Genomic DNA, 12,728 nt, shown 5'->3' with positions numbered 1-12,728 from the left:
AGGTGTAAATAGTGGGCCGGTCTCAGCGAGAATTACCCATATGGTATGTTCTGGCACCACTGCTAAGCTGAGCCAGGACGATGACAACCCGAAGAATGACAGACAAAGCGATACCTGTCACGAACGTGAGGAGTGGAAATCCACGGGTGAAGATTAACAATAAGACTAATGCAAGTGCACGTTGAAATTCCAATTATTGAATTATCGTTAAACTAATTGAATTCGGGCCAACTACAGCCAAAAAACTCTTGAACTCATTATTTTGTTTGGCAAGTTACTGCGTGCGACTCTTGTCGTGTGGAGAAACAGCTGGTATGAATTCTTAATAGTCCGCGGCAAAAATGTTCATTTTTAAGGTTAATGATTAGCTGTAATCCCATATCTTTATAGGCCGCAGAATTTGGTGATTTATTTCGGAAAAGCTCCTGTAGCGATCGTTTATATACTAAGTTGATCTAGTAAGAGGTATTGTGCATAGTTATACAGTTTATCGCTTATTTCCAAATCTCCAAATAACTACAATTACAATTGATCTTTTCGCTATCAATCCATAGGGTAAGTTGGGGCAGGATAAACCCTACGGCATTTTGAGAAGTTTCGTCAATTTATTAGGAGAAGAACAAATGTAAGAAACCACTTGTATTACTCGATACCACTATGTATTATTCACTTAATAAATACATTTTTCAGCTTTGAGCTGCGTTGACGAAAGGCGCTGCTGCAGAGAGTTTTTACCTACACGAACATTCTCAAAGATTTGAGCCAAACATGTCTCACGAACAGGATGGCTTTGACTGCAACAAGTGCGAGAAACCGAACTCATTCGAAGACATGGTGATGTGCGACGCATGCCTAGATTGGTACCATCTGGGCTGCGCTGGTGTTTCACCCGGAATAGAGCACAGACCGTGGCACTGCGAAAAATGCACACCTCCTGCCCCTCTTCCGACCGGAACTAGTTTGGACAAGGATAAAAGAAGTAAAAAGTTACCAGCTAAGGATGCCGCTGGTTCAATCAACCCTGAGAACAGTCGTAAAAGGGATGGCAAAACCGTGAACCATGGAAAAGTTGCAGTTTCGTTGCCGACCGGTAGCGGCGTGAAAAATGCACCTCCAGGTGCGTCATCGGTCACCGACAGGACTCCGAAGAAGCACCCGGATATCTCAAGATGCACTGGCACGGAGAAAGGATCTGTTCGGTCCAGTACTCGCAGTTCTCGTGCCTCCCTCCAAGTATCATTACAGCGGTTGGAAGAGAAAAGGAAGTTGGAAGCTCAGAAGCTCGAAAACCAGCGACGAGAGCTGGACCAAGAAAGGGAGCGTTTGCGGAAAGAGAAGGAACTGGAGGAGCAGGAAAATGCGATTGCCAGGAAGCAGCTACAGGATTTGGAACAGTATTTGGAAGAGAAGCACGAATTAGAGGAGCAGCTAGCGGAGGATGAAGTGTTTTCTCAATGCACGTCGCGTACCCGAAAGTCGATGACACGAAAGTGGCTGGAGGATCAGAAATCGCGTAACGGAGATAGACGAGAGAGAAGCGAAGAAGAAGAAGACGCTTCAGTAGCCGGCGCCGCTGCTGCAAGTAAATCTGCAAACGAAATGGAAGCACCAGTGAAGACTCTTCCCATGCTTTCGAAAAGCAAGCCCGTCGTTTCTTCAAGAAGAGCTACAATCGAAATAGGCGGCAGGTCGTCTGGCAATAGGCACCCGTACGAGATAGAAGTGGAGGCACGCGATAAAGAGGAAGCCATAGTACAACCGAATGCTAATCAGCTCGCCGCGAGACAGCTTTGGCCAAAAAAGCTGCCAACGTTCTCGGGTGACCCCGAGGAGTGGCCTATTTTTTACAGCAGCTATTTGGATTCAAATGCCGCATGCGGATTTTCTCCAGTCGAGAATATCATTCGGCTCCGAGAGTGCCTCGTAGGCCCAGCACGTGAAGCCGTTGTGACGAAATTGATGTTTCCACATGCCGTGCCATCGATAATGGAAACTCTTCGGAGATTATACGGACGACCTGAACTACTCGTTAAAAATCTCCTTGCGAAGGTTCGGCATCTGGATGCTCCAAAGCCGGAGCGGCTCGATAGCCTAGTGAATTTTGGTATGGCTGTTCAGCAACTATGCGACCATCTAGAGGCTGCAAATCTACGTGGTCATCTGACGAACCCGACACTACTAGAAGAACTTGTGGATAAGTTACCGGCGGCTATTAAGCTCGATTGGGTCCGGCACAAGAGGTTATTCGTTGATCCATCGCTGAAAGAGTTTGGCGAATTCATGGACAGATTAGTGGTGGATGCTAGTGAAGTCACGACACTCATACCACCTAAAAACAGTGGCAACAACTCGGACAGAACAAAGTGGAATCAGAAAGCCCACATTCACACTCATAATGAGCATCCAGATGCGTCAAATAAGGATTCGCCTCGAAAGCCATGTCCAATCTGTGCTAAATTCGACCACCGAGTCCGAAACTGTGACGAGTTCAAGCAGCTTAGTCTTGAAGCGCGTTTGAAAGCGGTAGAAAAGTACAAGCTTTGCGAGATCTGCCTTTACAATCACGGCAACTGGGCGTGTAAGTCGAGATACTTTTGCAATGTCGGGGAATGTCGCGCTCGGCATCATCCTCTGCTACATCGACAAGCAGAAGCGACTATAGTGCAAGCCGACTGCAAGGCGCATCGAATTGCAATGTCAGCCGTGTTGTTCCGCGTCGTTCCAATCACATTGTACAATGGAGCACGGAGCATTGACAGCTTCGCTTTCCTTGATGAGGGCTCATCTCACACTTTGATAGATGCCAGTGTGACGCGCAGCCTAGGAATCGTCGGTATTGTGGAGCCGCTGGAACTGACGTGGACCTCGAATGTTAATCGGAAGGAAAATCTGTCAGAGCGCGTCGATTTGATGATTTCAGCTAGGGGAGCACAAGAGCGATTCAAATTGTCAGACGCACGCACCGTAGGCGCGTTACATCTACCGAAGCAAAATCTCCAAATGGATGAAATGGCCAGACGGTTCAGGCACCTGAAGGACGTTCCCATGGCTTCGTTCCAGAACGCTGAACCGAAGGTACTAATCGGTTTGCGTAATCTGGAGCTGTTAGTTCCAATCGAGAGTCGTGTGGGCCGACCGAATGAACCCATTGCCGTGAGAAGCGTTCTAGGATGGACAATCTATGGACCATCTGGAATGAATCCCGATGCACGCCCGTTTCTCGGAATCCACGGGCATGAAAGTAGTGCAGAGCAGGAGCTAAACGAGATGATTCGGCAACAATTCGTTCTAGAGGACACCGGAATCAGTCCCTCTTCACTGCCGGAGTCTCCGGAAATCATTCGAGCTAGAGAAATTCTGGAGCGAACAACCGTTCGTAAAGATGGGCGATTCGTTACAGGATTGCTCTGGAAAAACGATGAAATATGCTTCCCGGACAGCCTACCTATGGCGATGAAAAGACTGAGAAGTTTAGAATCGAAGTTAGCAAAAGATCCAGAGCTATGCAGCAACGTACATCGACAAATTCTGGAGTACATCGAAAGAGGCTACGCTCACAAAGCGACCCAAGACGATCTTCAAAAGGCGAACCCTGATCGAGTGTGGTATTTGCCACTCAACATAGTGACGCACCCAAAGAAACCAGAAAAAAAGCGACTTGTGTGGGACGCTGCCGCAAAAGTGAACGGAGTGTCACTAAACTCCCAGCTGTTGAAGGGACCCGACTTACTGGTTCAACTGCCGGGAGTAATCTGTAAATTCCGCGAAAGACTCGTAGGCTTCGGAGGAGATATCGAAAAGATGTTTCATCAGATTCGAATTAAACCAGAGGACACCCATTCGCAACGGTTCCTATTCCGCTTCAATGCAAGCCAGCAGCCTGATATCTACATTATGGACGTTGCTACATTTGGAGCCACTTGCTCTCCATGCACAGCACAATTTGTTATGCATCGAAACGCAGAAGAAAGCGCGGTTGAATTTCCGGAAGCAGCAATGGCCATCAAGGAAAAAACGTACATGGACGACTACTTCGATAGTGCTGATACTCCGGAAGAAGCGTCCGATCGTGCCTTGCAAGTAAAAGTGATTCACTCGAGAGGCGGATTCAATATGCGAAATTGGGTAAGCAACAGTCTCCACGTGCTACAACGTTTGGGAGTTGCTTCAGAACCACGACTGCTCTCGATCGATTGCAGTAACGAAGAAAAGCGACAACGTGTTCTCGGAATAGCCTGGGACCCTGAGAAGGATGTATTCGTATTTTCAACGAGCTGGCACAGTGATTTGACTCGATACGTGCTCGAAGACCAGCGACCAACCAAGCGGATTGCTTTGCGCATCATAATGAGCCTCTTCGATCCGTTAGGGCTTCTGGCGCCCTATCTGATCCACGGCAGAATGTTAATACAGGAGCTTTGGCGACTTGGTTTGGATTGGGACGTTAAAATTGGTGATATTGAGCATGATAAATGGCGACGATGGATCAGTTTGCTTCCGTGTATCACCGACCTGGAAATCCCAAGGCACTACTTCGGATCTGCCCATCCAAGCTCATACGGCTCACTGCAGTTGCATATCTTTACCGACGCCAGTGAGAGGGGTTACGGATGTGCAGCTTACTTCCGGCTCGTATGCAACGGAGAAGTACGATGTGCGCTGATTATGGCTCGGAGCAAAGTTGCTCCACTCAAGTACCAGTCCGTCCCTCGAATGGAACTCCAAGCGGCGCTTTTGGGAGCAAGAATGCTACACACGGTGAGCAACAGCCACACATTACCAATCACTCAAAAGTACATTCACACAGATTCGGAGGTGGTACTAGCCTGGATTCGCTCGCACCATCGGAATTACAAGCAGTTCGTCGCATGCCGAGTTGGGGAGATACTGTCTCTGACCGAGCCCAGGAACTGGCGATATGTACCATCGAAGGAGAATTTGGCGGACTGCTTGACAAAGTGGAGCAAGGACACCGCGCTCGACTCAAATGGAAGGTGGTTTAATGGTCGGAATTCATTTCTCTATAGCGACATCGAAAATTGGCCAAAACAAAAGCAAATTGCGGAAACAACCGAGGAGTTGAGAGCGCATCTCCTATTACATCAAATCTTAGTGCCTAAAAGCCTTATTGATGTGGGGAGATTTTCAAAATGGAAAGTGTTGCTTCGAACAGTGGCACTTGTGCGTCGTTTTGTATCAAACTGTCGCCGGAAAATTGATGGTCTTCCCATTGAGGTAGTACAAGCTTCAACTTCAGCTGACAAAGTCAAAAGCAACACAACGCGATCATTGATCCACGCTGAGATCATCCCCCTACGCCAGCACGAATATCTTCAAGCAGAACAAATCCTGTGGCGAGTTGCGCAGAATGACGTCTTCCCAGATGAAACGATAATTCTACTGAGCAACAGAGATGAGCCGCAGCTCGACAAATGGGTGAGCTTGGAGAAATCGAGCCCTCTATATAGGTTGTCTCCATTTGCGGATGAGTTCGGTGTTATTCGAGTAGAAGGCCGCACAGTCAACGCCAGCTATGCCACGTTTGACGCTCGCTTTCCAATAATACTACCGAAGAGCCACCCAATTACATCGCTGTTGTTGAGTGACTACCACTGTCAACATGGTCACGCGAACCGTGAGACGGTGGTTAATGAGGTACGCCAAAGATTTTACATCTTCAACCTTCGTACGGCGATCGACAAGGTGATGCGAAGCTGCCAGCGATGCAAATTGACTAAGTGTCAACCTCAAGTACCTCGAATGGCCCCCCTTCCCGAAGAGCGTCTAACGCCATTTGTCAGGCCCTTCAGTTACGTGGGCGTAGATTACCTGGGGCCCCTGGAAACAGTCGCAGGACGTCGGCGAGAAAAACGATATGTGGCCGTCTTCACATGTCTGGTAACGCGCGCCGTTCATTTGGAAGTCGCCCACAACCTGTCAACAGATTCTTGCATTATGGCCGTGAGAAGATTTGTCCGTAGGCGTGGACCACCTGTTGAGATATTCTCAGACAACGGCACTAACTTCGTGGGCGCGAGCAATGAGTTAGTCAAGCAGATAAAGAACATCAACAGCGAATGTGCCGATACCTTCACCGACGCGCGCACCAAATGGACATTCAACCCACCGTCCGCCCCACACATGGGCGGTGTGTGGGAGCGAATGGTTAGGAGTGTCAAAGAGGCGATTCGGGCACTTGACGATGGACGCAAATTGAACGACGAGACATTACTGACGGTGTTGACTGAAGCGGAAGGATTTATAAACTCTCGACCTCTAACATACATGCCTCAGGAGTCAGCGGATGGGGAAGCAATCACACCGAATCACTTCCTTTTGGGGAGTTCGTCTGGAATGCAAGACCCGTTGAGAGCCCCAGTGGATTTGGCTTCGGCGTTGAGGAGCAGTTATCAAAGGTCGCAATTCCTGTCCGATGCAGTTTGGCAACGATGGCTAAAAGAATACTTCCCTACCTTGAACAAGCGGTCCAAGTGGTTCATGGATGAAAAGCCGGTGCAGGTTGGTGATTTGGTCTACGTTGCCGAAGGAAGCCGACGAACATGGTTGCGTGGTAAAGTAATGCAGGTGATCGCCGGAAATGATGGTAGGGTTCGACAAGCAATCATACGAACGGGGGCAGGCAAGGAACTAAAGCGACCGGTCGTCAAGCTGGCAGTGATGGAGGTAGCCGGAAGTGGATCCTTCATAGACAGTGGTCCTCATCAGGATCCACGGGGTGGGGGATGTTCTGGCACCACTGCTAAGCTGAGCCAGGACGATGACAACCCGAAGAATGACAGACAAAGCGATACCTGTCACGAACGTGAGGAGTGGAAATCCACGGGTGAAGATTAACAATAAGACTAATGCAAGTGCACGTTGAAATTCCAATTATTGAATTATCGTTAAACTAATTGAATTCGGGCCAACTACAGCCAAAAAACTCTTGAACTCATTATTTTGTTTGGCAAGTTACTGCGTGCGACTCTTGTCGTGTGGAGAAACAGCTGGTATGAATTCTTAATAGTCCGCGGCAAAAATGTTCATTTTTAAGGTTAATGATTAGCTGTAATCCCATATCTTTATAGGCCGCAGAATTTGGTGATTTATTTCGGAAAAGCTCCTGTAGCGATCGTTTATATACTAAGTTGATCTAGTAAGAGGTATTGTGCATAGTTATACAGTTTATCGCTTATTTCCAAATCTCCAAATAACTACAATTACAATTGATCTTTTCGCTATCAATCCATAGGGTAAGTTGGGGCAGGATAAACCCTACGGCATTTTGAGAAGTTTCGTCAATTTATTAGGAGAAGAACAAATGTAAGAAACCACTTGTATTACTCGATACCACTATGTATTATTCACTTAATAAATACATTTTTCAGCTTTGAGCTGCGTTGACGAAAGGCGCTGCTGCAGAGAGTTTTTACCTACACGAACATGGTAATTGGTAATGTAAATAGGGTGAAAAGAGTATTATCGGTAGGTTTGTTCTCTTCGCAAGGGGGGGGGGGGGGGTGTTTGTGGGCCAAATTGCCTGAAATTTGGTCATATAACTCAGCTTGGTTGGGAAGGATTTGACGCAAACTCATTTGAGGCAAAGATCAACAGGTTTAAAAAAAACCATGACGAAGAGAACAAAACTGTCGAAAGTACGTAAGTTTCCCTATGTATAATTTATCAAAACAGCCAATTAGCTAAACTTATGCCCACTTGAAATAGAAATAAACTTCACCAACCTAACGTAATCCGAAAATGGCCATCGACACAGATGGAAATAGATAGGCTCTGAGCACAAGATAAAGGCAATATTCTGATGTCCAACTCACGTGAAATAAGTGGGCAACTACAGTGACATGACAATTCTCAGTCATACCCTTAATTGATTTATAGTAGAATTCCATTGACCCTTGAGGAAATAAGTTGCATTCTCAGATGTCTACAGTCAGCGTATAAACTAACTGTCCAGTTGACTCATTGGGAACACAGTTCAGTGTATTACGTGTAGTATTTTCCGGGCTTATCATCAAATTACACGGGAAAAATATTTTTCGAAAACATGAAGACATGATTCTAAGTCTTCTTTCTCTGTTATAAAACAAACAGCCGAAACTAAAAAAGCAGCTTTAACATTACGCAACCTGTATCACGTTTCGATTACAAATCATTCGCGAGCATCCTCATGTCATTTCGCAATGATCAAACGTAATAAGGGAAACTTCCATATTGTTTTGAAATAAAAGTTTTCAACTGATTCAAGCAAATTCAGGCTAATCATTGTATTTAGATAGAGTTGACAAATTTTCGTGATTTAAAATAATCAAACAATAATAAAATCCATTGATGTGCTAGTAATTTCCGTGTTTACAGTCATGTCAGGCTCCTTCATGTATTTCGAAAACCTTTTTGTCATCATCCACCGAAACGATGACATTGAGAGATTCGTTTCTGTAAAAATCACGTGACGACTCGTATTGACATTGACGCATTTCAATACTGCTTTCTTTTTTCTTCTTCTAAACCATAGGCCGTCTTCTACAACAAAAGTAAAATCCAGGACTACTCTCTCCTCGTACCCACTAAACCATTCCTATGGTCGCCAAACCCTACGTCTCTCCGGAACCACCAAGAAGGTATTGCTTCAGAGAGGGGCTAGTGCACATCGCACCCACAAGGTTAGCTGCGTAGCCTGCAGCAACGAACATCGATGACTCGCTTTGGAGAGTCCATCACGGTGGCATACTGGCGCTTAGCCAGTTTCCCGAGTGGTCCTCGCCACTCTCTTTGTCCTCGGAAGGCGGGCTTTTTGCACAGTACTGTCGAGTGTCGTGGCAGAAACTACTCTTAACCCATAAATGGTTCTGCATTATCATGCTGAAACAGTTCCATGATTGTTGTGACTTCTTACTCATGAAAACGAGAACACTTTTCCTTCCGTGCACTCTACTGAAATCAGTCATCGCACACAGCTACTAGAAAGCATGACAATCATATTTGCCAGCGCACCAATTTGCCCCAGGCGCGTTTCTTCGAAAAAAGGGAGTGTTCATTTCATTACTGATAGCGTGGGGTGCCCCGTCATTTTGGCAATCCTCTGCATGGTGTGTGCACTTTCCGAACGCGTGCTCCAAACGTCTAAAAATTGATATATAGCGACGCCACTGGAAGCACGTTTTCGAAATTGCGGACATACCCATCAGCAGTGCTGGTTATCAGCGCAGCAGCGCGATGGTTGATTAAAGGTAAAGGTGCTGTAAACACCCATCACAAGACTGGAGACGTCGTCGTCGATTGCGATGCGATCACGAGTGCAAAGTTTGGTGAGAGGTGGCGCGAGTCGTCCAAGTGCATTTTGGACTAATCAAAGGATAGGTTTATATTTATTTTTAAATTTTATGCTGGATAAAAAACGGAGAAACTAAATAATGATGATTTCACATGTGACTGGAAGGATCTCTTTGCTATTGATCAAAATTAAGTTTAAGTTCAAGCCATGCTAAAAACAAATTAGAAAAAGAGTGGTAATACTCAATAAATCATGTCCTACTTTCCTTCCCGAGACAACTGTGAAAATGACTGACTGACACTGTTAGTGGCTTTACTATTGATGAGCTTTCGAATTCTGCGCAATGAAAATGACTAGCCTTTAATAAGTACAACTTATTGATTTTCTGTGCAATTTCCATAGATCTGTTCTAATCCATCGTGCAATAACTTGACTCACATAAGGAATTAATAAGATACCTGCATTACAGTGTGGAGCGGACCTGGTGTGATGGTTAGAACACTTGACTATCACGCCGAGGACCTGGGATCGAATCTCACTACCGACAAACTCGCAAAATGTGAGTTCTTCCTTGGGAAGGGAAGTAAAGTGTGGGTCCCGAGATGAACTAGCCTAGGGCTAAAAATCTCGTTAATACAGATAAAAAAAAAAACCTGAATTACAAACATCTCCAATGAGTGAGAATTGGTAATACTTAGGCAATGTGAGCAGGGAAAGCTATCGATGGTAGCAGTCGCTTGCCCACGGCAGATCGTAGATACCTTCCACTGCGTCCGCATTAGTTCACGCGAATGTTGAAGTGTTTTGGGAAATGTTTATTTGACAGTGGGTTCACGTTGGTGCGTGGATGCCAGATGAAAGATTAGGTTGATTGGGTTGACTACTCTGAAGATGATGCAGCATAGTTCACTGATTGCATAACTTGTTGGCGTGATATGACAGATTGGCAATTTGCTATGATGTTGGAAGATGCGAAATAGATAGAGTAAAACAAAGTAGGAGGAAAGAGAAGGGCCAGGAATTGATGCCACAACATTTTGCACACCATCTGAAACGGTAGCCACTAGACCAGTAAAAAAATCATGTTCTGGGGGCGGATCTATACAAGTCGCACTAAAGACGGGAACACTCATGGCAATGAATAGTTAAAAACCAACTTTCACAAGAATAGGGTCCTTTTTGGGCAAAACAAAAACAAAAAGTGTAAATAACAACAACAAGGGGCCCGTCTCATAAAATGGCTTATTCTTTGCTAACGCCTCCTCATGTTACACAATGATAAGAAAATATTTTCATAAGATGTTTAGTTTGTTCAACTGAAACATATACCAACTCTGTTTGATAATCATAAAGAAGATTCAAATCATGTCAAGCTAAGCGTTGTCCGACTCAAAAAATACAAACAACAATCAATAAATCTGCTAGGGCACACATTCCACAGTTTAATGACTCAACCCGACGAATAAACATCGGCCTTGTTTACATCGGCTTGACCCTTTCGAATAACAGGATGATTAGCCCTTAAAAATACGAACTGCTCGAATCATTGCGACTGGATTCTGGATTGCGGAAGCCTTCGATCATTATCATGAAATAAAAGCTGTTTATGTATGAATTATTTCCGTCGCGTCGAACCCAAAACAAATCCCAAAAAAAAAAGTGTCGCCGCGTATTTATTTACATCGATCCGGTGTCAACAGGCTATAACACCATTTATCGTGCACATGGGCGGGCGGGTAGATATGGAAATTAAGACGCAATTTTCAGATAATCGCCGCCAGGGCTTAGACTGTTAGCGATAAAATCACTGATGATAGTTGACTGGGGAGCGATAAGTAGCAAGAGATACTCAGCAGGATTTGTTGGTGTTTTAGGAACATTTAAGAAAGTATATAAGCAGAAATGAATGGAGGTCATCAACTCACTAATCACACTAATACTGGTGATGCCAGTCATAGTTTTATAGTCTCGCTCCCTGGATGGTACCTGACTTGCAACGTTTGTGTCGGATTCATTGAGGAAAAAAGCCAAAGATAACGAAACGATTCACGGGCAGGGTGAGATGATGATTCAGCGCATCTGATAACCCAACCACGCTCGAGTATGGCGAAATTCAATCCTAGCTCATTAAAAAATAAAAATAAAAAACTCTCATACACACCGCTGCATGTCTGACTGACCTTTAAAAGACGACGACGACTACGGATGATGATGATGATGGCAAGAGACTCATCCCCGCTGCAGAGTAGTCAAGAGCAATGATCTCTGATGGGCGTGATGGATTTCACGCGATGTGAAGGAGATGAGATAGTAGCACATGGCAGTGTTGCAAATTTTCGGTATCAAATTGAAATTTGCAACTGAAATTGAGATTGGCAATTGCTTGTTTTACCATTAGCATGAGTATATCAACAGATAGGCCTGAATATACTATTGACACCAGCTTTAGTGTCTCTGGTAATCCTTTCCTATGAATTGAGACATATATCCGGCATCATTCAATAACGGGGTTATTTTTTTATTGATTATTATGGTCGTCTTACTCGAATTCTAACTGTTGATAATCAAACTTTCGTTACCTTTCAGTCAAATGATTAGATCCTTTCACATTGTAACCCATTTCTTTGAAAATGCACATCAGCATGAAACATTTTGTGAATGAAAGATTACGTTCGTATGAGATGGTCGCACTCATTTAATCTTCAAAATTTTCTCAAATTGAAATATAATTAAAATACAGACGCCCTACCTTAAACATGTGTTGACAACTCTTTCATTGAATGCAATGCTTTTTCGCTGCACTGGATGGATTCCGGTAGAAGCTTTTTCCTGTGAGTGCTAATCGCCGTAAAGAGGCTTTCAATATAATGGGCAATAAATTCATTCAAGAAAGAGCAAACTTACACTGTTGCACAGATTATAAGGCGATAGATCGACGTACGGGGTCCATATAGTCGAAACCGTAAACTCGTAGGTTTTCCACTAGTCCATACTGAGGGTTCCAAGTTCGATTTCCGGTCGCTTCATGAGCATTCATCACGCAAAAGGTGCTTCTGCTGTGTTGAGTCGAAGGTTTAAAAAAGAAGGACTGGAAGTGGCGCTTATTCAAGAGCCGTGGTCCAACAAACGAAAAATTCTTGGTGTTCTGACACAAAATAGTAAACTATTTTATGATGAGCAACAAGATTCTCCCAGAACCGCTGTCTTAGTACGCAAAACGTTAAAATGCTATCCTATTACAGAGTTTATCAGAAAGGACATTGTTGCGGTCATGGTAGAGGTACCAACCACTAGAGGTAAAACTGAGATCGCTGTGGCTTCAGCTTACTTTCCTGGTGATGTTCCTGAGGTACCTCCTCCTGAGATCGCATCATTTGTTCAATTCTGTAAAAAAAAACAACAAATCGTTTATCATTGGCTGTGACGCCAATGCGCATCA

General features: G+C 44.7%; 2 protein-coding genes across 5 annotated transcripts in view; one reads left to right on the top strand and one right to left on the bottom strand.

Annotated features, from left to right (window-relative positions):
- LOC109398795 (sodium-dependent phosphate transporter 2) overlaps positions 1 to 12,728 on the bottom strand; it is a 150,695-nt gene that overhangs the window by 64,022 nt on the left and 73,945 nt on the right. The gene's annotated exons all lie outside the window — the stretch shown is intronic.
- LOC115260083 (uncharacterized) lies at positions 45 to 7,343 on the top strand. Of its 3 annotated transcripts, none has more exons than XR_009998652.1 (3): positions 45 to 7,010; positions 7,089 to 7,163; positions 7,253 to 7,343. XR_009998652.1 is itself a non-coding variant. In XM_062856207.1 (3 exons), exon 3 carries the CDS (start codon positions 769 to 771, stop codon positions 6,853 to 6,855), a length of 6,087 nt encoding a protein of 2,028 aa, XP_062712191.1. In that variant the 5' UTR covers positions 45 to 312; positions 391 to 465; positions 555 to 768; the 3' UTR covers positions 6,856 to 7,343. The 3 variants fall into 3 exon arrangements, 2 of the variants coding, with proteins under 2 accessions (XP_062712191.1, XP_062712190.1); XM_062856207.1 differs by having other exon boundaries at positions 45 to 312; positions 391 to 465; positions 555 to 7,343; XM_062856206.1 differs by having other exon boundaries at positions 45 to 465; positions 555 to 7,343.

The sequence above is a fragment of the Aedes albopictus genome, chromosome 3 (genome assembly GCF_035046485.1).
Source record: "Aedes albopictus strain Foshan chromosome 3, AalbF5, whole genome shotgun sequence".
NCBI lineage: Eukaryota > Metazoa > Arthropoda > Insecta > Diptera > Culicidae > Aedes > Aedes albopictus.
Note: the sequence above shows the minus strand (reverse complement) of the source record. Positions and strands in the feature narration are given on the sequence as shown.